Source organism: Corylus avellana, chromosome ca5 (assembly GCF_901000735.1).
Source record: "Corylus avellana chromosome ca5, CavTom2PMs-1.0".
NCBI classification, from domain to species: Eukaryota; Viridiplantae; Streptophyta; class Magnoliopsida; order Fagales; family Betulaceae; genus Corylus; species Corylus avellana.
This window is the reverse complement of record NC_081545.1, coordinates 11,082,108-11,108,104: the sequence shown is the minus strand read 5'-3', so window position 1 is coordinate 11,108,104 and position 25,997 is coordinate 11,082,108. Positions and strand designations below refer to the sequence as shown.

Here is a 25,997-nt window from a genome sequence, read left to right as displayed (position 1 = left end):
ACTGATGAATTCATGCCACCATTCTTTTTAGATCAACTTAAAATTTTCGAGCAAACATGAACACGCATAAATTTTATTTTATTTTTATTTTTATTATTATTTTTTTGTCTTTTGTCTTTGAACATAAACAAACACACAAACAAATAACTTGAAATTGGTACAAAGTGTGTGAACAATCATGTGTGCCCATACCCCTAAACTTAAATGACACATTGTCCCCAATGTGTCTAAGTAAAGGAATGAATATACCCGGGAGATGGTCAACATGATCTTGGGAAGCATGGCTCATTGCATACCCCCAAACTTGAATTGAAGCACACTTGTCCCTACAAAATAATAAAACACACAAACAAGTAAAAAGAAACAAAATTAAAGATGAATAAAAAAGATTAACTTAAAACACACTAAACAAAACAAAATAAAAAGATAACTATGGGATGCTGCCCAAGTGCGCTCGATCGCACGCATGGTGCGTTCGATCGCACTAACAGAATGCGATGAAACCACAAGTGGAGACCTGCGCTCGATCGCACGCTGGATACGATCGATCACAATAACAGAATGTAGAAACATGACAAAAGACCTGAAACACTAAAAACACCAAAGTAAAATGAAACACAAAGGAAAATAAAAAACAAACATAAGTCAAACAAAACAAAACAAAAGGATATGCTATGGGGTGCCTCCCATGAGTGCTAAGTTTAACGTCTTAAGCCAGATTGTGGTCCCCGCTCATTGCTACTCAGAAGTAGATGCTCCATTTTGGATGAATTGGAGTGCCAAATCTTCATCTCTTGGTACTAACTTTACTTCAAGATATGGCTTGACTCTGTGTCCATTGACTTTGAATGACTGGTCGGTCTGGGGGTTGTGAACTTCCGAGGCTCCATGAGGGAATACTTGTGTAACAATGCCGGGCCCAGACCATCTTGACTTAAGCTTTCCAAGGAAGAGTTTCAATTTTGAATTATAGATTAAAACCTTCTGTCCTACGTGAAATTCCTTCCTGACCAGTTGTTTGTCATGGTATGCTTTGGTTTCGTCCTTGTAGAGCTTGGCATTCTCATATGCATCACGCCTCAGTTCCTCCAATTCATTTAGTTGGAGCTTCCTCTTGTCACCAGCTTGCTTCGTATCGAAGTTAAACTTCTTGATAGCCCAATTAGCTTTGTGTTCCAATTCCACTGGTAGATGACATGCTTTCCCAAAAACCAAACGATATGGAGACATACCGATAGGTGTCTTGTAAGCAGTCCTATAAGCCCATAGTGCATCATTTAAGCGTAGTGACCAATCCTTCCTATTGGGGTTCACTGTCCTTTCAAGGATGCCTTTGATTTCTCTGTTGCTGATCTCCACTTGACCACTGGTTTGGGGAAGGTATGGAGTGCCAACCTTATGAGTGATGCCATACTTTTTCATCACAGAGGTAAAGGCATAGTTGTTAAAGTGGCTCCCCCCATCACTAATGATTGCCCTAGGTGTTCCAAATCTAGCAAAGATGTTTTCCTGCAAAAACTTCACAACCACTTTGTGATCATTAGTCCTTGAGGGGAGAGCCTCGACCCATTTAGACACATAATCCACACCCACAAGAATATATAAATAACCGAATGAGTTAGGAAATGGACCCATGAAGTCAATACCCCAAACATCGAAGAGTTCTACAACTTGAGTATTTTGCAGTGGCATTTGATTTCTGGATGAGATGTTACCTGTCCTTTGGCATTTATCACAAGAGTTGCAAAACAAGAAAGCATCTTTAAACATATTAGGCCAATAAAAACCAAACTGTAATACGTTAAGCGATGTTCTCTTGGCCCCAAAGTGTCCACCACAAGCAAACTGGTGACAGTGCTGCAAAATACTCAAGTGCTCATCTTCTGGCGCACACCTTCTAATGATTTGATCAGGGCAGAATTTTAACAAATAGGGGTCATCCCAATGGTATTGTCTAGACATAGATATTAACCTCCTCCTTTCTTGGCTAGACAGACCTGGAGGAAACACCTTGGCAGTGATATAATTCACTATATCTGCATACCATGGGAGTTGGATATCAACTGCAAACAACCGCTCATCTGGAAAATTTTCATTCAGTGGGAGCTCATCTCCTTCCTCCTCATGGAGTAATCTAGATAAGTGATCCACCACCACATTCTTACTGCCCTTCTTGTCTCTAATCAAGGTCAAACTCTTGTAGTAATAATACCCATCTGATCAATCTAGGTTTGGCATCTTTCTTGGCAAACAAATATCTCAATGCAGCATGATCAGTGAATACAATAACCTTAGAACCAATTAGCTACGACCTGAACTTCTCCAAAGCGAATATGACAGCTAATAATTCTTTCTCAGTAGTAGAATAATTTTGCTGGGCATCATTCAATGTTCTAGAAGCATAATAAATGGCATGAAGTACCTTCTTGATTCTTTGGCCCAAGACAGCTCCCACGGCAAAGTCACTGGCATCACACATGAGCTCAAAGGGTAGACTCCAATCAGGTGCTCGCATTATTGGTGCAGAAGTGAGCAGCTTTTTCAGTGTGTTGAAGGCAGTCATGCATTCTTTAGTCCATTCAAACTTGGCCTCCTTCCGTAGCAATGCACAGAGGGGTCTAGAGATCTTGGAGAAATCCTTGATAAACCTTCTATAGAACCCGGCATGTCCAAGAAAACTCCTCACCCCCTTTACTGTCAGAGGTGGGGGAAGTTTGGAGATGATATCTATCTTGGCCATATCCACCTCAATGCCCTTACTTGAAATAGCATGACCCAATACAATGCCTTGTTGAACCATGAAATGGCATTTTTCCCAATTGAGCAGTAGGTTGCATTCTTCACACCTCTTCAGAAAATTCTTCAAATGGTGGAGGCATTCATCAAAACTAGACCCAAAAACACTAAAGTCATCCATAAATACCTCAGTGGTTTTCTCCACCATGTTTGAAAAAATGCTCATCATGCATCTCTAGAATGTGGCTGGGGCATTGCATAAGCCAAATGGCATCCTTCTGTAGGCGAATGTGCCAAAAGGACATGTGAAGGTGGTCTTCTCCTGATCTTCTGGTGCTATTGCAATCTGATTATAGCCACTGTACCCATCCAAGAAACAATAGTGGCTATGGCCAGCTAACCTCTCTAGCATTTGGTCAATGAAGGGTAATGGAAAATGGTCTTTTCTGGTTACATTGTTTAGTCTTCTGTAATCAATGCATACCCTCCACCAAGTGGTTACTCTTGTGGGTATCAGTTCATCATCTTCATTCTTCACCACTATGATCCCACTCTTTTTTAGCACTACTTGGACTGGACTAACCCATTTACTGTCTGAGATGGGATAGATGATGCCCACATCCAGCAGTTTTAATACTTCTGCCTTGACTACCTCCTTCATGTATGGGTTGAGTCTTCTCTGTGCATCCCTGGTTGGCTTTGCTTCATCTTCAAGGAAGATTTAATGCATGCACTTAGCTGGACTTATTCCTTTGATATCAACAATGGTCCACCCCAAGGCGGTTTTATGTTCTCTAAGAATTCTCAACAGCTTTTCTTCTTCCCCACAACTCAGATTTGCAGCAATGATGACTGGTAGTGTCTTGTTTTCTCCCAAGTATGCATATTTTAGGTGCTCTGGCAATTGCTTCAATTCCAGCTTGGGTGCCTGGACAATAGAGGGAACAAGGGAGGTATTAGTAGGCTCAAGAATCTCGAAGGGAGGATTATACTTACTTGAGTATTTTCGAGAAGCCTCAAGGTGATGCACTGTTTCCATGACGTCATTAGTAATATCTTCAAGTTCTAGCTCAATGTCCTGCCTTGTGAGACTATGGGTGAGGGTGGCTTCCAATGGATCTTTACGTTGGTCCTGCAAATCTGTCTCACTAACATCTTGGATCATACAAACATCAAAACATTCTAAATCTTCTTGAGGTAATTTCAATGCATCGAATATTTTGAATTCTATTGTCTCACCATTTACCTTCACACTCACAATACCCTTTTTCACACCTATTGTAGTATCAACAGTTCTCATAAAGGGTCTTCCTAAGATAATAGGTAAAGGTGATGGCATAGGGGATTCTTCCACATCCAATACAATGAAATCAGCAGGTAAAATAAATGTACCTACCTTTACCAACACATCCTCCAGTATACCTCTTGGTTGTTTGATGCTTCTGTTTGCCAGTTGCAAGGTGATAGAGGTCGGTTGAAGTTCCCCTAATCCTAGCTTTTCATATACAGTTTAAGGCAGCAAATTCACCCCTGCTCCTAGATCCAGTAGTGCATTTTCAAAAGAATGGTCTCCTATCCTGCAAGGAGTGGTAAAACTAACTGGATCTGTTAGCTTTGGTGGTAATTTTCTTAACAAGACTGTACTTACCTCTTCTGTTAAGGCCACTGTCTCATACTCCTGAAACTTCCTTTTGTTAGTGCAATAATCTTTTAAAAATTTAGCATATGAAGGAATTTGTTTAATTGCATCTAATAAAGGAATGTTGATTTCTACTTTCCTCAAGGTCTCAAAGATATCCCTGAGTTGCTCTTCTTTCTTTGGTTTGACTAGCCTTTGAGGAAAGGGGGGTGCATTTACCTTTTCCATTTTATTTACCTTAGAAGTTGATGGTCCTTTTGGAGTTGCTTGAGGTGGCTCTTCAGTTCCAATGACTTTGCCATTCCTGAGAACTATGACTGCTTCTAGCTGCTGATGACCCCTTGGGTTGGGTATTGTCTGGGCTGGAAATTCTCCCTGCTTTCCTTCACTCAGCTCCTTTGCCAATTGCCCCATTTGCACTTCCAGTCTTTGAATGGCTTGATCAGTCTTTGTATTGAATTATCTTTGATCAGTCGTGATGCTGTTGTGAAGTCATGAACTGCTGTTGAGAAGCCACCAGGGTGTGTATCATATTCTCCAGTTGGTTCAGTTTTGACTCTTGAGTTGGTTGGCTTGCTTGTTGGGGACCCTTTCGTCCTTGATTGTTACTCCATGATAAATCAGGGTGGTTTTGCCATCTTGGCTTGTAGGTATTGGAGTATGAATTGTTCTTGTAGGGGTAGTTGCTTTGTCCCACATAGTGCGCTTGCTCATGATCTACAAATGAATATAAAGGGCAAGTTTCAATAGTATGACCTACTTGAGAACATATGGCATATACCTGGAATTGGGTGGCTAGCTGATTGGGAGAGATGTTCTGAGTAGTCATGGCGTTTGCAAGCATAAGGAATGCCTTCTGCATGGCAGCCATCTGATTTTGCATTCCGCTATTTTCTTCTTTCCTGCCTTTGCTCCTTACACCTTGCCTCCTTACGGATGGAAATTGTTGGTTGTCACTCAACATCTCAAAGATTCTTGTGGCTTCCTCACTACTCTTTTCCATCAGCATTCCTCCACAAGCTAAATCAACCATCCCTTTGTTAGTATCATCTAAACCTTAATAGAAAATTTGTACCTGATCATCTTGAGGGATGCTGTGATGTGGGCACTTTAGAAGCAGTGAATTGAAGTGATCACATGCCTCGAAGAACAGATCTCCATCTCTTTGTTGGAACATTTGAAGTTCCCTTTTAAATTGCTTTGTCTTTTGAGCTGGAAAAAACTTCTTCAGAAACTTGGTGGTTAATTCTTCCCAAGTATGGATAGAATCTGCAGGCAAGGAATTATACCACAGTTTAGCATTATCTTTCAAAGAAAAGGGGAAGAGGACTAACCTGAGTCTTTCTGGAGTTAGGCCTTGGACATGTTGCAACTTGCATAAATCAAAGAATTCTTTAAGATGCAAGTTGGGATCCTCAGTAGCTGTGCCTCTGAAGTGAGTCAATGCATTAAGGATTTGAGGAGAAATATAATAGCTGCCTTCCACCTCTGGTTTATATGCTATGCATGAGGGTTGAAGGAGGATTGTTGGAACGAATGCCTGCTTCATCGGTCTCCTCACCCTGTGGTGGATTTGCCTCTAATGGTCTTGGACCAATTGGATTCTCTTGCAAATCTTCCATCTCAATTTCTTCCTCTTCTTCTTTGTCTCTAGGTCGTTGTCGAATTGTCCGCTTAATTTCAGGATCGAGTGGAACAATGGTTGAGGCTTGAGATCGACGACCTTACATCAATTGAATTGCTTCTTCAGTCAGGCAGCTTCAATGCTGTTGGTTCGGATGCTCCCTGGAACTGCGCTCGATCGCAGGTTGTTGGTGCGTTCAATCGCAATGCGCTCGATCGCACTTGGCTGACGATTGATCGCAATCAAAGAATGTTTATCCGCAACCTGAAACAGAAAACAGAAAAAATTTAGAATCAATAGAAAATATTTTTGACAAAAACAAAATTGAAAATTGAAAATTGAAATAACATAACTAAAGGAAAATAATTTTAAACAAAATTCGCCGCAATCCCCGGGAACGACGCCAAAAACTTGTTGTTCACAATTACCTACCTAAATTAATAGGCAAATAATTGTGTGTTTTACCCGCAAGTGCACGAGGTCAACACAGTAGTATAGTGTGCAAATACGGAATCATTCCCACGAGAATTGCTGAATCTTGCTTAAAATTAATTCCAAAAGTAAACTAAAACAAAGATTGGGTTGAGTTGATAATGATAAAAAGGTAGGGCTTTGATATCCACCACTAATTATATTAAGCTAATATATCAATATGCCAATGTTTTGATCAAGTTATGTCTATCTAATGTTTGTCAACCTAAGGGCATGGGTGTATACTCCTTAAGCTATAGATTTCCCTAAGCAACGAGTTAGGCATGAGTGTATACTCTAACTCTTTTCTTTCCTAAAAGATTTAGCATGGTATATACTAAGTTGTTCTTTAGAAAAGCATATGTTCTATGAAAATCGACAAATACATGAGGCCTAGGGCATGGGTGTATACTCCCAGTTCTCCATGTTGATTAACCTAAGAATCCGGTGTGGATATCTTTGTTACTTATGTTAAACCTAGGAATCGGTCATCCAAATTGATTTAACTAACTTGTCCATACCGCATGCATATGTTGATCAGGCACACACATATGAGGAATTCATGCAAGCAAGTATTAATCAAGTTAAATAGCACAACAAGATCATCACAAAGGCGCCAATATTGAAATATTAACAAAACATAACTAGGGCTTCAATCTAGCCCTACTAAATAAATTAGCTACACATAGAGTTGATGTTAAACATCATCATAAAATAAAAGAAAAGAAAGGAAAAGAATAAACCCGAGACTTGAAATTGAAGAGCTCATATTCTTCTCTTTACAAAAGCATACCTATTCTAAAGGCTTAAGTGTGTATTTATAGGCTTTAGAAGTCCTTGACAAAGTAGTAAACCTAGGGATTTCGTAGGGTTTCAAAATCTTTTACAATTGGGAGTTGGAAAACCTTAATATGGAAAGAATGACAATCTGGCCGCCACTTGATATGTCTCCTGCGCACGGGTGCGATCGATCGCAACCCGTGTGCGCTCGATCTTAGGTCTGCAATCAATCCTCTTCTGTCGTGCGCTCGATCGCTCATAGCCTGCTTTGTGCTGCATCTTTCTGGTATTGCGCTCGATCGCAAGTACCCTGTGATCGATCGCAGGGTTAGGGAGCTCCCATTTTGCCCTTCTTCTCTCTTTGAGCCCAAATCTTCCAGATTTACTTCATTTTCTTCCAAACACCTACAAAAGTATGGAAAACACAAAAATGAATTAAAATGACCTAATTAACTAAAACCAAAGGATTAAAACATGCAAGTTAAGGGCTGAAAATATGAATATTTTAGCACTTAACAATATTCACCACTAATTATATTTCGCTAATATAACAATATGCCAATGCTTTGATCATGTTATGCATATCTAATGTTTGTCAACGTAAGGGCATGGCATATACTCCTTAAGCTATAGATTTCCCTAAGCAACGAGTTAGGCATGGTGTATACTCTAACTCTTTTCTTTTCTAAGGGATTTAGCATGGTGTATACTAAGTTGTTCCTTAGGAACGCATATACTCTATGGAAATTGACAAACACATGAGGCCTAGGTCATGGCGTTTAGTCTCGGTTCCCCATGTTGATTAACCTAAGAACCGCGGTGTGGATTCTTTTGTTACTTTTATTAAACGCAGGACTCGGCCATCCAAGTTGATTTAACTAACTAGTCCATACCATATGCACATGTTGACCAGGCACACACATATGAGGAATTCATGCAAGCAGGTATTAATCAAGTTAAATAGCACAACAAGATCATTACAAAGGCGCCAATATTGAAATATTAACTAAACATAACTAGGGCTTCAATCTAGCCCTACTAAATGGAAAACCCTAATATGGAAAGAATGACAATCTGGCCGACACTTGATATGTCTCCCGCGCACGGGTGCGATCGATCGCAACCCGTGTGCGCTCGATCACAGGTCTGCGATTGATCTTCTTCTGTCGTGCGCTCGATCACTCATGACCTGCTTCATGCTGTGTCTTTCTGATACTGCGCTCGATCGCAAGTAACCTGTGATCAATCGTAGTGTCAGGGGCTCCCATTTTTCCCATCTTCTCTCTTTTAGCCCAAATCTTCCAGATTTACTTCATTTTCTTCCAAAAGCCTACAAAAGTATGGAAAACACAAAAATGAATTAAAATCACTTAATTAACTAAAACCAAAGGATTAAAACATGCAAGTTAAGGGCTGAAAATATGAATATTTTAGCACTTAACACACCCCCAAACTTACATATTGCTAGTCCCTTAGCAATACAAAACTAAAAACAAAAATGGAAAAACAGAAAACAAAAAGATAAATCCATCTTTCGTGGGATGTACGATTGCATTTAGCATATGCAACAAACCTTTTAAACCTCTAAGAATTTCCTAGAGGACGAGTGAAGTCTCGTGAGGGTTTTCCAGAGATGTTATACACAAACATCATGCACAGTTCATGTTATTTCAGAAAGCAAAGCATCACTTCATGATCATGATTTTTATTCATTAACAAGCTTAAAAAAAAATTGAACTCCATCTTCACAATGAATTGGAATCTCAAAGTGCAACTACTTACAAAGGACATGCTAAAACATCACAAGTTTAAAAATTGTGTGAAGTGAACTAGCACAAAATTATGAGGCTTCCAATTCTTTCTAACATGTAATGTCTCCATATCTCAAAATTTACTGGAATCCCTATTAGAATGAACAACCATGGCATATATATATATATATATATATATATATATATATATATATATATATATATATATATATACATATATATTTTGGTTGCAATGTTTGATTCTCTTAAGCTTTCTAATTGACCCATATAGCGACTGTTAAGTCAATGACTCCCAAACTAGGTGGTTTTAGGGTATTAGGCGTAGAGACACCCATAAGGACCTACTAACTCGAGTCAAAAAGGCTATAAAACCAAACTAACCATGACATTGATCAAATCCAAATTTTTCACCTTTTGACGTGAACACTCAATGCTTTGAGGCAAGGGGTCCAGTTATTCAATGAAAAGCCATCAATGATCATTTATTTCATACTTTTTTTTTTCAAATATGCCGAAGTGTTCATCTAACAAGTCATCCATTTTCATCCAAGATACAAAAACACATATATCAGACCTCATGTCATACTTCACAAATTATGTGCTAATGTGCTTGAGTGTTCAGATCAAACATGTGACTTTTCAACTGTCCTAAACAAGTAATCAAACTAACAGATTCATTCATCAGATCATGTGTTCAAAATTTTAAACTCACTGATGAATTCAAGCCACAATTCTTTTAGATCAACTTAAAATTTTAGAGCAAACATGAACGTGCATAAGATTTTTTTTTTTTTTTTATTAAACAAACAAACACAAAACAAATAACATGAAATTGGGACAAAGTGTGTGTGAAAAACATGTGTGCCCATACCTCCAAACTTAAATGACACATTGTTCCCAATGTGTCTAAATAAAGGAAAGAGTGTACCCGGGAGATGGATGACATAGTCTTAGAAAGCATGGCACTTAGCACACCCCCAAACTTGGATTGAAGCACACTTGTCCCTGCAAAATAAGATAACAACAAACAAGTAAAAAAGAACAAAACTAAAGATAAATAAAAAGATGAACTGAAAACATTTTAAACAAAACACGATAAAGGGATAAACTATGGGGTGCCTCCCATGAGCGTTAAGTTTAATGTCTTTAGCTAGACTGTGGTCCCTGCTCAATGCTGTCTAGAAGTAGATGCTCCAGAAGGTGGTGGTGCATAGGGGGCAGATTGGAGTGCCAGATCTTCATCTCTTGTTAGCAATTTCACTTTGAGATATGGCTTTACTCTGTGTCCATTAACCTGGAATATGCGATTGCTTTCTGGATTACGAACCTCCAACGCTCCATGAGGGAAAATTTTAGTAATAATACAAGGTCCAGACCATCTTGACTTGAGCTTACCAGGGAAAAGTTTCAATCTTGAATTATAAATCAACACTTTTTGTCCTACATGAAACTCCTTCCTGACTAGTTGTTTGTCATGATATGCTTTGGTCCTTTCCTTGTAGAGCTTGGCGTTCTCATAAGCATCCTGCCACAATTCCTCCAGTTCATTGAGTTGTAGCTTCCTCTTGTTGCCAGCTCGTTTTATATCAAAGTTAAACTGCTTGATGGCCCAATATGCTTTGTGTTCCAACTCCACTGGTAGATGACATGCTTTCCCAAAGACTAACCGATATGGAGACATACTGATATGTGTCTTGTAAGCAGTCCTATAAGCCCATAGTGCATCATTCAAGCCTAGTGACCAATTCTTCCTATTGAGGTTCACTGTCCTTTCAAGGATACCTTTGATTTCTCTGTTGCTGATCTCCACTTGTCCACTGGTTTGGGGATGGTACGGAGTTCCAACCTTCTGGGTGATGCCATACTTCTTTATCAAAGAAGCGAAGGCATAATTATTGAAGTGGTTGCCTCCATCACTAATTATTGCTCGTGGTGTCCCAAATCTAGTGAAGATGTTGTCCTGCAAAAACTTCACAACCACTTTGTGATCATTAGTCTTTGAGGGAACAGCCTCGACCCATTTGGACACATAATCCACACCTACAAGGATATACAAATAACCATATGAATTAGGAAATGGACCCATGAAATCAATACCCCCATACATCGAAGAGCTCCACCTCCTGAATATTTTGCAACGGCATCTGATTTCTGGATGAGATGTTACCTGTCCTTTGGCATTTATCACAGGAGCTGCAAAACAAAAAGTCATCCTTAAATACATTAGGCCAATAGAAACCAGATTGTAGTATCTTAAGTGCTGTTCTCTTAGCCCAAAGTGTCCTCCACAAGCAAACTGATGACAATGCTACAGAATGCTCCAATACTCTTCTTCTGAGACACACCTTCTAATGATTTGATCAGGGCAGAATTTGAACAGAGAGGGGTCATCCCAATGGTATTGTCTAGATATAGACATCGACCTCTTCCTTTCTTGACTAGACATTCCTGGGAGAAAAACCTTGGCAGTTATATAATTCACAATGTCTACATACTATGGAAGTTGGACCTCAACTGCAAATAACTGCTCATCTGAAAACTTTTCATTCAATGGAAGCTCATCCCCTTCTTCCTCATGAAGTAGTCTGGATAGGTGATCTACAACCACATTCTCACTGCCCTTCTTATCTCTGATCTCAAGATCAAACTCTTGCAGTAATAATACCCATCTGATCAATCTTGGCTTTGCATCCTTCTTAGCAAACAAATATCTCAAAGTAGCATGATCAGTGAATACAATGACCTTAGAGCCAATTAGGTATGATCTAAACTTCTCCAAAGCAAATATGACAGCTAATAATTCTTTCTCAGTGGTAAAATAATTTAGCTGAGCATCATTCAATGTCCTAGAAGCATAATATATGGCATAAGGTACCTTATTGATTCTTTGACCCAAGACAGCTCTCAAGACAACGTCACTGGCATCGCACATGAGCTCAAATGGTAGACTCCAATCAAGTGCCCTCATTATTGGTGCAGATATGAGTAGCTTTTTCATTTTGTTGAAGGCAGTCATGCATTCTTTAGTCCATTCAATCTAGAGATCTTGGAGAAATCCTTGATGAACCTTCTATAGAACTTAGTATGTCCAAGAAAACTCCTCACCCCTTTCACTGTCAGAGGTGGAGGAAGTTTGGAGATGATGTCAATCTTGGCCTTATCTACTTCAGTGCCCTTGCTCGAAATAGAGTGACCCAATACGATGCCTTGTTGAACCATGAAGTGGCATTTGTCCCAATTGAGCACTAGGTTGCATTCTTCACACCTCTTGAGGACATTCTTCAGATGGTTGAGGCATTCATCAAAACTAGACCCAAAGACACTAAAGTCATCCATAAATACCTCAATGGTTTTCTCCACCATGTCTGAAAAAATGCTCATCATGCATCTTTGGAATGTGGCTGGGGCATTGCATAAGCCAAATGGCATCCTTCTGTAGGCAAATGTGCCAAAAGGACATGTGAAGGCGGTCTTCTCCTGATCCTCTAGTGTTATTGCAATCTGATTATAGCCACAGTACCCATCCAAGAAACAATAGTGGCTATGGCCAGCTAACCTCTCTAGCATTTGGTCAATGAAGGGTAATGGAAAATGGTCTTTTCTGGTTACCTTGTTCAGTCTTCTGTAATCGATGCATACCCTCCACCTAGTGGTTACTCTTGTAGGTATCAGCTCATCATCTTTGGCTTGGTTTCGTCTTCAAGAAAGATCTGATGCATGCATTTGGCTGGACTTATTCCTTTGATGTCAGCAATGGTCCATCCCAAAGCAGTTTTATGCTCTCTAAGCACTCTCAGCAACTTTTATTCTTCGTCACAACTCAGATTTGCTGCAATTATGACTGGTAGTGTCTTGTTTTCTCCAAAGTAGGCATATGTTAGGTGGCCTGGCAATTGCTTCAATTCCAGCTTGGATGCCTGGACAATAGAAGGAACAAGAGAGGTATTAGTAGGCTCAAGAATCTCAAAGGGAGGAGTATACTTACTTGAGTATTTTGGAGAGGCCTCAAGGTGATGCACTGTTTCAATGATGTCATTAGTAACATCTTCAGGTTTTGGCTCAATGTCCTGCCTTGTGAAACTATGGGTGAGGGTGGCCTCCAATGGATCTTTATGTTGGTCCTGCAAAACCGTCTCACTAACATCTTGGATCATACAAACATCAAAACATTCTAAATCTTCTTGAGGTAATTTCAATACATCAAATATTTTGAACTCTATTGTCTCACCATTTACCTTCATGCTCACAATACCCTTTTTCACACCTATTGTAGTATCAGTAGTTCTCATAAAGGGTCTTCCTAAGATAATAGGTAAAGGTGGTGGCATAGGAGATTCTTCCCCATCTAATACAATGAAATCAGCAAGTAGAATAAATGTGCCTACCTTTACCAAAACATCCTCAAGTATACCTCTTGGTCATTTGATGCTTCTGTCTGCCAATTGCAAGGTGATAGAGGTTGGTTGAAGCTCCTCCAATCCCAGTTTTTCATATACAGTGTAAGGCATCAAATTCACCCCTGCTCTTAGATCCAGTAGTGCATTTTCAAAAGAATGGTCTCCTATCCTGCAAGGAATGTAAAACTACCTGGATCTATTAGCTTTGGTGGTAAGTTTCTTAACAAGACTGCACTTACCTCTTCTGTTAAGGCCACTATCTCATATTCCTGAAACTTCCTTTTGTTAGTGCAACACTCCTTTAAAAATTTAGCATATGGAGGAATCTGTTTAATTGCATCTAATAAAGGAATGTTCATTTCTACTTTCCGCAAGGTCTCAAAGATATCCATGCTTTTCTTTCTTTGGTTTGACTAACCTTTGAGGAAAGGGGGGTGCATTCACCTTCTCCATTTTATTTACCTTTGCCATTCCTAAGAACTGTGACTGCTTTCAGCTGCTGTTGATCCCTTGAATTGGATATTGTTTGGAATGGAAATTCACCCCTCCTTATTTCACTCTGTTCCTTAGCCATTTGCCCCATTTGCATTTCCAGTCTTTGAATGGATTGATCATACTTGGCATTGGATTGCTGTTGTGTAATCACAAATTGCTGTTGTGAAGTCATCAATTGTCATACAAGATCCTTCAGGTCATCCTTCTCTGGCTCTTGAGCTGGTTGGACTGCTTGTTGAGGGTTGTTTTTCTGTCCTTAAGGGTTCAGAATATTTCGACTATTATTCCCTGAGAAATCATGGTGGTTTTGCCACCCTGGCTTGTAGGTGTTTGAGAATGGATTGTTCTTGTGGGGATGATTGTTTTGTCTCAAATAATTCACCTCTTCTTGCTCTGCAAATGGAGATAAAGGACACGTCTCAGTGGTGTGATCTATATGAGAACAAATAGCACATACCTGGATTGGTGTGCCCTGTTGCAGAGGTGAGATTTTCTAAGTAGTCATGGCCTTGACAATCATGTCCAACTTCTTTTCCACAGCAGCCATCTGATTTTTCATTCTGCTATTTTCTTCATTCTTACCTTTGCTCCTTACACCTTGCCTCCTTCTGGATGGGAATTGTTGAGTGTGTTCACTCAATCTCTCAAAGATCCATATGGCTTTCTCACTGCTCTTTTCCATCAGCATCCCTCCACAACCTGTATCAACCATCCCTTTGTTAGTATCATCTAAACCTTCATAGAAAATTTGTACCTGATCATCTTGAGGGATGTTGTGATGTGGGCACTTTAGAAGCAATGAATTGAAGTGATCCCAGGCCTCAAAGAACAAATCTCCATCTCATTGTTGGAACATTTGAAGTTCCCTTTAAGTTGTTTTGTCTTTTGAGCTGGGAAAAACTTCTTCAGAAACATGGTGGTCAATTCTTCCCAAGTATGGATAGAATCTACAGGCAAGGAATTGTACCATAGTTTAGCATTATCTTTCAAAGAGAAAGGGAAGAGGACTAACCTGAGTCTCTATAGAGTTAGGCTTTGGACATGTTGCAACTGGCATAAATCAAAGAATTCTTTAAGATGCAAGTTGGGATCCTCAGTAGCTGTGCCTCTGAAGTGAGTCAATGCATTAAGGATTTGAGGAGAAATATAATAGTTGCCTTCCACCTCCGGTTGATATGCTATGAATGAGGGTTGATGGAGGGTTGCTGGAACGAATGCCTGCTTCATCGATCTCCTCCCCTGTGGTGGATTTGCCTCTAATGGTCTTGACCCAATTGGATTCTCTTACAAATCTTCCATCTTAATTTCTTCCTCTTCTTCTGTGTCTCTAGGTCGTTGTCGAATTGTCCGCTCAATTTCAGGATCGAGTGGAATAACGGTTGAGTCTTGAGATCGACGACCTTTCATTAATTGAATTTGCTTCTTCAGTCAGGCAGCTTCAGTGCTGCTGGTCCAGATGCTTCCTGGAACTGCACTCGATCGTAGTTTTGTGCACTCGATCGCACTCAGTTGACGATTGATCGCACGCACAGAATGCTAATCCGCAACCTAAAACAGAAAACAGAAAAATTTTAGAATCAATAGAAAACATTTTTGACAAAAACAAAATTGAAAATTAAAATAACACAACTAAAGGAAAATAATTTTAAACAAAATTCGCCGCAATCCTCGGCAACGGCGCCAAAAACTTGTTGTGCAAATATCTACCTAAATTAATAGGTAAATAATTGTACGTTTTACTTGCAAGTGTACATGGTCAACATAGTAGCATATGGTGCAAGTACAGGATCATTCCCACGAGGATTGCTGAATTTTGCTTAAAAATAAATTCCTTAAGTAAAACAAAGATTGATTTTTTTAAGTGATGATAATAAAAGGTAGGGCTTTGATATCCACCACTAATTATATTTAGCTATTATAACAATATGCCAATGCTTTGATCATGTTATGCATATCTAATGTTTGTCAACCTAAGGGAATGACATATACTCCTTAAGCTATAGATTTCCCTAAGCAACGAGTTAGGCATGGCGTATACTCTAACTCTTTTCTTTTCTAAGGGATTTAGCATGGTGTATACTAAGTTGTTCCTTAAGAAAGCATATACTCTATGAAAATCGACAAACACATGAGGCCTAGGGCATGACGTATACTCCCGGTTCCCCATGTTGATTAACCCAAGAACCGCGGTGTGGATTCTTTTGTTACTTTAATTAAACCTGGGACTCGGCCATTCAAGTTGATTTAACTAACTAGTCCATACCACATGCATATGTTGATCAGGCACACACATATGAGGAATTCATGCAAGCAGGTATTAATCAAGTTAAATAGCACAATAAGATCATTACAAAGGCGCCAATATTGAAATATTAACTAAACATAACTAGGGCTTCAATCTAGCCCTACTAAATAAATTAGCTACACATAGAGTTGATGTTAAACATCTTCATAAAATAAAAGAAAAGAAAGGGAAAGAATAAACCCAAGACTTGAATTTGAAGAGCTCCTATTCTTCTCCTTACAAAGCCCCCTTATTCTAGAGGCTTAAGGGTCTATTTATAAGCTTTAGAAGTCCTTGACAAACTAGTAAACCTAGGGATTTCGTAGGGTTTCAAAACCTATTACAATTGGGAGTTGGAAAACCCTAATATGAAAAGAATGACAATCTGGCCGCCACTTGATATGTCTCCCGCACACGGGTGAGATCGATCGCAACCATGTGCGCTCGATCGCAAGTCTGCGATTGATCTTCTTCTGTCGTGCGCTCGATCGCTCATGACCTGCTTCATGCTGTGTCTTTCAGGTACTGTGCTCGATTGCACGTAACCTGTGATCGATCGCAGTGTCAGGGTCTCCCATTTGTCCCATCTTCTCTCTTTTAGCCCAAATCTTCCAAATTTACTTTATTTTCTTCCAAAAGCCTACAAAAGTATGGAAAAATCATAAATGAATTAAAATAATCTAATTAACTAAAACCAAATGATTAAAACTTGCAAGTTAAGGGCTGAAAATATGAATATTTTAGAACTTAACACCAAATCCCCACCCTCATCAATCTCTTCATCTTGTAACTGCAGTCTCCCATGATTTGCGCTCCTAGTTATGGGGCAAACAGATGGACTTCGATTGTGGGTTGTTCCGAAACTGCCCCTCACTGGAGTTTTGGAATTCTCGGATGAGCCTCCATCTGGTGGATCTTTCTCCGTCTCCTCCTCCCTCGCATTTCCCATATTTGCGTTGTTGGCCCCATTCTCCATAGAAGTTTCTTGCATGAGGGTGGCTGGTTCTCCCCCTGTCACCCAACCTCCACCCCTCCCATATCTCCTTGTCGGCGACGGGTCCCGAAGCCAAGGTCCAAATTCGACCTTCTTTTCTCCCCCATTAATTCATTGGCCTGCAGGTCGTCCACATCCACTCTTACCATGCTTAATTACTCCACAAGTGTAGCAATAACGTGGGATCTTCTCGTTATGAAAAGCAATCCAGATCGACTTGCCCCTAAGATTTATAGTCCTCCCTCGTGAGAGTGGTTTTGAGAGGTCCATACGAATCCGAACCCTCAGAAACTCCCCCCACCCTACTCCTTCCGTGACATCAATATCTTCAACCTCTCCCACCGAAGCACCGATCTTCTGTCCCACGCTTCTTCCCATACAAGATAGCGGAAGGCCAAACATGCGGACCCAAAGGACACTTTGTCAAACTCCAATTGGAAAGGCGAAGTAACTCCATCATAATCAACTATTGCGAAAAGATGATCATCAAACTTCCAAGGCCGGCCTTCCAAAATCCGAACTTTATCACATTCACTCGCAAACTCAATTAGGAAGAGATTTGCTCCCAACGTTTTGAAAGAAACCCGGTCTGTTGGATGCCATGCCCGTATCAATGGCGTCTTGAGAACATCCATCCCCACAACTCGATCTGCTAGCAATTTCCCAACAATACAAGATGAACCCCGAGCAGCCAAAGGGGCTAAGTCAGATTCTCCAATGGCCAAGTCTGCACCCTCTTCTTCCATCAGCGTGAGGTTCTCCCAAAGCCGAGATAATTCCTCTGCCGTGGTTCCCATCTCACCTGTTCGGTACTCACAGGAATAGACACACTTAACAAACCACACTCCACCCTAGCCACGGGGGATAGAAAACTTCACCTCTGGGCGCCGATAGAGAAACCCTAGAGAGAAGACTTGAAAAATATTTTGACTCCATTTAAAATTTACATTCTAGCACACAATTTAACAAGAAGGGATGGATAAATGTTACATTTTTAATTTTTGTGGTTTAAGTAGGCCACACGCATTAATTGCTTGATCAAACTTGAAGGTTATTAATGTTTGGATTTTGGAATGTCGAGGGCTTACTGAATGAATGTATCTAATTTTCACAGCATCTATTTATTGTATTAAGAGGGTAATTCCTTTTTTTATCTTAATATTTTCAATTTTATAAGATTTGCTACTATAATTAAGTAATTTTTTTGAGTGATACCATAATTAATTTTAATGTAACACAAAGGGTCATGGAATAGCAAGAAAATGAAACTTTAAATTTTATACCTTTAAATTTTATACCATATTACCATATATATATATATATATATATATATATATATATATATATATATATTCGATGTGCCACTTTAATACTTTACTATAAATTAAATATATAATTGAAGTTCTATAACTTTGTAGTATTTAAACTAATTAAATATTCAATTTTATAAATTTCTAATTTTCTATAATGACCAACTCTATAAATTAAATATAACTACTTACTATACTTTACTATAATACCCCTTAATATAATGGAATTCTCCTTCCTTCTGGCATCCCCTTTATTCCTTTACTAACCTTATCTTCAACCTTATCGTAAGGAAATCCAGAAGCCCAGTACTCTTAATAATACTTGGAACCAAAAGAAAACTACCATAAAAAGGTTTTTACCAAAATTCAAAGGTAATATGGAGAGAGGAAACACGTTGTTTAACTATGTATGCTTTATATATATATATGAAGATTATGACGACACAAAAATAACTTCTATAAATAAAAAGCTAGAGTTTAGATAATCCACCTCATAAATTCCGCTTAAACCGAAAACTTTGCACTTCTATACCAAGAGCTTTGTTATTCAAGAATCCCTTACACTAGAATCAACTTAATTAAATCAAAGAATCTAGAAAGAAAAGAGAAAGTTATGTGAAATTTTAAGCTAAAAGCTTGACCTATATATAAAATTTTTAATTTGCTAAAGTACTTGGTCGACCGAGAAATAAGGCTCGATAGACTGAACTATTGCTTTGCTGAGTTGGCTCGATCTCTGATTGCCATGTGTCATGTCACGAGATATTATAAGTATTCTCTTCTCGAGAAATACTACCACCTCAAATTATACCCATATATATATATATATATATATATATATATATATATATATATTAAAGAAATTCATTCTGTTATCATTCATGAATAATCAAGAGTATAAAAACTCTTACATCACAAGAGCATCAAGCTCTTAAATTCCTAACTGAAACTAAAAGTCATAAAGGTCAAAATCATACAAATCTTGCAGTGATAACCTATGACATCTACATCCGCTATCCTATGCCCAATCTTCAGCTTATAAAACAGATTGGTTCGACGCAGATTCAATCCGGGACATAGGTAGCCATTTTCGAGGCATGAGTAAAAGCACCACGCCAAAACTAGTCCTTCTCGACTAGAAAGGCCAGAAAATTATTCACGTCCTAAGCCCAAACACCAGGACAATAAGACAAGCATGGAAAAACAACAAAAAACAAAGACGAATGTATGCACATGTCTTTAAATTATACCCATATAATATAAAGACATGCGCATACATCCATATTCGACCAAAAACAAAAGCAATGAAAATTACCCAAATCTAATGGGAATAGCCAGGAGGGGCTCAGCCTTATGTAAGGTAATGCCAAATGTCTCACTCATGTTTAAATCTTTTGCCTCCATCTCATCTGCCAAATTCCAATTAAAGTAGTGGACTAGAGATGCCAACATCAAGTGCACCTTCCGGTTGGCCAAAGGCAATCCAGGGCAAATCCTTCTTCCAGCTCCAAAGGGAATGAGCTCGAAATCTCCGCCTTTGAAGTCTATATCCTTCTCTAAAAATCTTTCAAGCACAAACAAATCTGGGTTTGGCCATATGCTTGAATTCCGTCCCATTGCCCACACGTTTACTAGTATTGGGATGTTACCAGAGTAGAACGACGAGGGATAGAGGGAGCGGGCTCAAAAGTAGATGGATCAACAGGCAGGGCAGAGTCATTGAAGTCGACCGTCGGAATGTCGTCTGGAGAGTTTGTCATCCCTACATCAAGATTAGTAATGTCGGGGAGCAAATCAAGTGAGACATTAGTGAAGATAGGAGAAGAACTAGAGGGACGAGTAGGAAAAGACTCCATATCACTAAATAGCCTATGTTCCCAAAAAGTGACATGCCGCGAGATGCGGAGCCGTTTGGAAATAGGATCATAACAACGATATCCTTTGTGTTCAATGCCATACCCAAGAAAACAACATAGACGAGAACGAGGTTCCAATTTTGTTCGTTCATGGGATGGAAGTAGCACGAAACAAACACAACCAAAGAGGCGGAGAGATTGGTAATCAGGAGGAGAACCATACAGAAGTTCATAGGGGGACTTATTTAAGGTAGTGGGAGACGGGACCCTATTAATGGTATAAACAGCGGTAAGAGCGGCTTCTCCCCAAAAGTGTTCAGGGATAGAAGCAGATAGGAGCAAGGCCCTAACAGTGTCTAAGATGTGCCTGTGTTTACGTTCAGCACGACCATTTTGCTGAGAAGTATTTGGGCATGAGCGATGAGGAAGAGTGCCATTTTGTTTGAGAGTATTAAGAAAGGTAGATTCACGATATTCCATAGCATTATCAGAACGAAAAATTTTTATGTTGCGAGAAAATTGGGTTTGAATCATCCGTTGAAATTCAGAGTAAATTTTCGGAAGTTCAGACCGATTTTGTAAAAGATAAAGCCATGTGTATCGAGAAAAATCATCCACAAAAATGACAAAATAGCGGGATCCACCCATGGTGGGAATAGGCGCAGGGCCCCAAACATCAGAATGCACCAAATCAAAAGGAGCAGAAGAAACAGATGTACTATTATTAAAAGGTAAAGCACTTTGTTTTCCAAGTTGACATGCAACACAATCAAAAGACTTAGACTCAACAGATCCTAATTGACCACTTGTAGCTAAAGAGCGAATACGAGAAATAGATGCATGTCCTAAACGAGAGTGCCATAAACTGAGGGTGGTAGAAGGAGACCGAGATGGAGTGGCAGCTGACACAGCAGGAGGAAGATGGAGTGATGAAAGCTCAAACAGACGTCCAATCTTACGGGTGGTCCCAATTAGCTGTCCCATCTGTGGATCCTGCACATCACAACCTCGGTTAGAAAAGTGCAATTCTAAGCCAAGTTCACAAAGTTGACCAACAGATAAAAGATTTAACGAGAGATTAGGCATTAAGTATGTATCAGACACAGATAGCTGATGAGTTGAAACAGACCCGATGTGACTAATAGCAAGATGGGAACCATTAGCAGTGTAAATGGTGGTAGGCCTAGGTAACACAGATTTTGCAGAAAATATGGAAGAATTCGGTGTCATGTGATTACAACAAGCAGAATCAATATACCAAGAGGAATTACCTGGTGTGGTGGACATGGTGGTATTAAGATTGGACTTAGATAAAACCTGATGAATGAGAGCTTCGATTTCTGCAGGAGAAAGCTAGCTCAAGAGTTGAGGTTTCCCCTCACCTTATAAATGGACAATCTCCTTAATACCCAGGCAATGTGGGACTTCCAACACGCCCCCTCACGTGTGGCGGGAGGACATCCAAGCCAACACGTGCGACAATGGGTGACGGTGGGCCACAGCCAATTAATTGGGTTAGGCTCTGATACCATGTTAGAAATGGGTCTTCGGCCTAACTCAACCCAAAAGCTAGCTCAAGAGTTGAGGTTTCCCCTCATGTATATATATATGTATACATAGCATGCTAACGGACGTGTATATATATATATATGGTATTCAAGTTGTTCATCTATATATATAGATGGGGTAGTGGGCAGTGTATATATATATATATAGTATGGAAGAACTTAAAGTATATATACATAAAGGAGTACTACTAAATAAAATAAATTCTGAAAATTTTATGAGAAAATATACCTAATACCTAAGTAAGTTCATTCTCAATTTATTAGCAAGCCAACTCATAATAGTAGTAGAATGTTTTGTTGTGACGTGTATGAGGGTAGTAATGTGTCTGTATTTCCTTCAGGAGATTAGTTAGCAGTCAGAGGAAAATTTTACGGCAGTCAAGAGGTAAGTGAATTTATTATCCCTTCCATAAAAATTATCATGTCATGCTATTTATGCAATTTTGTTTTCAATTGCAAATGATTATTTTGTTTATATTATGAAATTTTGCTACATGCATGACAAGTTTGAGAAAAAGAAATATTGTGAAAATAGTGATGTTTATAAAGAGAATTTTGAGACAATGATCATAAACCCTCCTACATGTTGCCCAAGAGAAGTACAAGAAATGAGAAAAGAGTGTTATAAAACGAGGGCACATGTAGGGAGGAGTGTATTTTTGGCCCAAGAGAAACAAGAGAAAAGCTCGGTACCGATGCTAAGGATGGAGGCGCAACCGCTGAAGGAGGCTCTGCCAGAAGGTGGTTCCATCATAGTTTTATTTTTGCCATGCTGAGTGCACCCAGAGTTAATCGGTTGGCCAGGGGACGGGGCTGCGGCCACAGTATCTCATCCCAGGTCGCAAGGACCGCGCAACCCTAGTATATGGGGGTAACAGTATACATGGGCCCTAGTATGAGATAAAAACTCATAAATTGTATTGATGAAAATATATTTTCATTGCTTTCTGTTTTCTTTAAAAATATACTGGGAACATATGTAGTTATGAGTTCCATTTTTCAAAACGGGACAAGGAGTAAAACTGCTCATGGTTGTGGATTTCACTTACTGGGCCCCTTTGGGCTCATCAGTTTTTATTTCTTGTTTCAGGTGGTGACCAGGCTGCACTAGGAGGCCGGAATGGGGGCAGGCGTATTTAGGATTTCTTATGATTTCATATTAGTTAAGTTAATAAGTGCGTTGGCACAGTTTTCTTTCAGAAATTGATAGATTTATTTTAATAAGGATATCTATCTCGTTGTGAGACATATTTATGTTAAACAAGAATATTTCAGTTTAGTTATTATTTTTAGACATGATATTCTAGACTTTCATGCATTCAGTGTTATACTAGCATTGTTTAGTTGATAAACCTTATGGATCTTTGCAAGTAAGAAAATCATTAACGAACCTAACCCTAATGGGCTGGGGACGTTACAATTTGTGCATTCTTGGGCACGGTAAAGCCACACACCTCTTTGTCAATCTCTGCTTTGTGGGGAGCTAGGAAAGGTGCTGGTGGGTGGAAACGAAATGTTTCTTTCACTATTGCTCGTAGATAAGGCAACTTTGAGATATCTGATTCTTGAACATGTTCGTCCTTGCCAAGCACTTCTTCAAGCTCTTTTCGGGCTTTTGCCATTTTTTCAGGGTTGCGTAGTAACTCTGCCATTGCCCATTCCACTGTGCTTGATGTTGTGTCAATCCCCGCAATAAACAAATCCTGGTATAAAGTAGTGCGTGTGTGTTAAGAACAGTTGCCTAAGTTTATTAATTGCTTATCAAAATATAATTGAAAGGAAAGAAAAAGTTCAAGAAAGGTAGCCAATCACCAGAAGCAAATGTCTGATGTCGTCGAGGCTTAATTCTGAATCATCTTCTTGAGTGAGATCGAGGAGGGAATCAAGTACATCGCTACTTGCCTTAGAACCCTTTGATGATGATGCTCTTAATTGTAATCGTTCATTGATTATACCGTCAAGAGTCCTAAAACAATTTCTAAAATAAATCTTCATCCTTCGGCGTGCACCTTGTGGGTCAACAAAACGAAGTGCAGGGAAATAGTCAGCAACATTCGGCCTTCCAGCTTCTTCCATGGTACCCAATATGATTTCCTGAAACTCTTGGGACGCAGTTGAACAATAGTCTGCCAAGTCTTTAGAGAAAAGTGTGTTTGATATGGCATTCAGGCTAGTTGTGAAGGTTGCTCCACCAATATCTACCTCTTGACCACTATTACAAATTTCTTTAACATGGTCTACTAGTTGTTGCACTTTTTTTCTCCTAATGGCTTGGATGGAATCGAGCCTTTGTGGAGCAAATATTTGCATGGCAGAAACTTTCCTGAGGTTTCTCCAACGACTCGACGTGGGATGCAGCCACCCCATTGAAAATTTGTGGTGGTTGAGTGCTCGGACAGCATCCAGGATAGTTCGGCCGGAAAAGACGTGGTCGTATTTTTGCAGTACTTGTTTGGCTAGATCTGGAGAGGAGATGATTATGGTTGTCATGCTCCCGAGCTTGAGAGTCATTAGGGGTCCATAAGTTTTGGAGAGCTTGGAAACGGCTCGATGGGGTTGGTTTCCTACGAGGTCCAAGATGTTCCCAATGATTGGAAAAGGCTTGGGGCCTGGAGGAAGTCTTGGCGAGCCAGATTTCCAGGCCCTTAGGTCGTAGGCGAGCACATATATAGATGCCAACACAAAGGGAAGTAGCAGCACAAACGCTAGGTAGTCCATTAACTCAATTTCGCTTTGTTCTTAGAAGTGGCTAAGCTTGGATCAGGAACCGGAAAACTTTTCTGCTGAACAAAAATTATAAAGTTATTAGCAACGTTTTGGGGATATTTAATATATTTATGAGTATATATATATATATATATACCCCATAATTATTTTATAATACTCTCAATCAACAGTTGATTTTTATTTTTTTATTTCTTTTTTTTAACATTGACTAATTTAAAAGTTAGTTGAGTATTGTGAAATAAAAATTTAGTGCTCTGAAGATCGTCATTCCTTGGTTTGTATTAATTGCAATAAATTTCTAAGAAATCAACAAGCATGCGACCCTTTATGTATAAAAAAAAAATTAAAAAAAAAAAAAGATTTCAAGAAATCAACAGGCATGCAACCCTTCATGTATAATAATAATAATAAAAAAAAATATATATATATATATATATATTTGGAGCTCATGACATCGATCCTCATTATTCCTTCTTTTGTCTTTGCAATAAATTTTCAAGAAATCAACCCACCATCTGGATAATTTAACAAGAATAACTTTGAAATTATACTTTTGTCATATTATTATTTGATCATGTTAATATGTCAGTGTTAATTATCGTCTTAATTATTATTTTTTTAATAAGGGTTGATCATTGGCACTGCCACATCCATGAGATAATTTCGGGATTAAAGTGTAATTTTAATCATTACTCATTGCCCATCTTCAAATCTTAATAATTAATTTTAATTAACAATTATTTAAAATTTACATTCTAGCAAACAATTTAACAAGAAGGGATGGATAAATGTTACATTTTTAATTTTTGTGGTATAAGTAGGCCACACGCATTAATTGCTTGATCAAACTTGAAGGTTATTGTTTGGATTGTTGAATGTGGAGGGCTTGCTGAATGAATGAATGCATCTAATTTTCACAACATCTATTTATAGTATTAAGAGGGTAATTCCTTTTTTATCTTAATATTTTCAATTTTATAAGATTTGCTACTATAATTAAGTAATTTTTTTGAGTGATACCATAATTAATTTTAAATATTCAATTTTATCAATTTTAAACTAATTAAATATTCAATTTTATCAATTTCTAACTTTCTATAATGGCCAACTCTATAAATTAAATATAACTACTTACTATACTTCACTATAATACCCCTTAATATAATGGAATTCTCCTTCCTTCTGGCATCCCCTTTATTCCTTTACTAACCTTATCTTCAACCTTATCGTAAGGAAATCCAGAAGCCCAAAAGAAAACTATCATACAAAGGTTTTTACCAAAATTCAAAGGTAGCATGGAGAGAGGAAACACGTTGTTTAACTATGTATGCTTTATATATATAT

General features: G+C 38.8%; 1 protein-coding gene across 1 annotated transcript in view; it reads right to left on the bottom strand.

Moving 5' to 3' along the window:
• Nucleotides 1–24,652, bottom strand: part of LOC132182547 (cytochrome P450 76T24-like) — a 28,916-nt gene extending 4,264 nt beyond the window's left edge. The window contains exons 1-2 of the mRNA XM_059595826.1: nucleotides 23,739–24,652; nucleotides 23,354–23,629 (exon numbers count right to left, since the gene is read on the bottom strand). Of these exons, the coding sequence (XP_059451809.1) occupies nucleotides 23,354–23,629; nucleotides 23,739–24,644 (1,182 nt within the window). The 5' untranslated portion in view covers nucleotides 24,645–24,652. The remainder of the gene's footprint in view (nucleotides 1–23,353; nucleotides 23,630–23,738) is intronic.
• Between the last annotated feature and the right edge of the window lie 1,345 nt (nucleotides 24,653–25,997).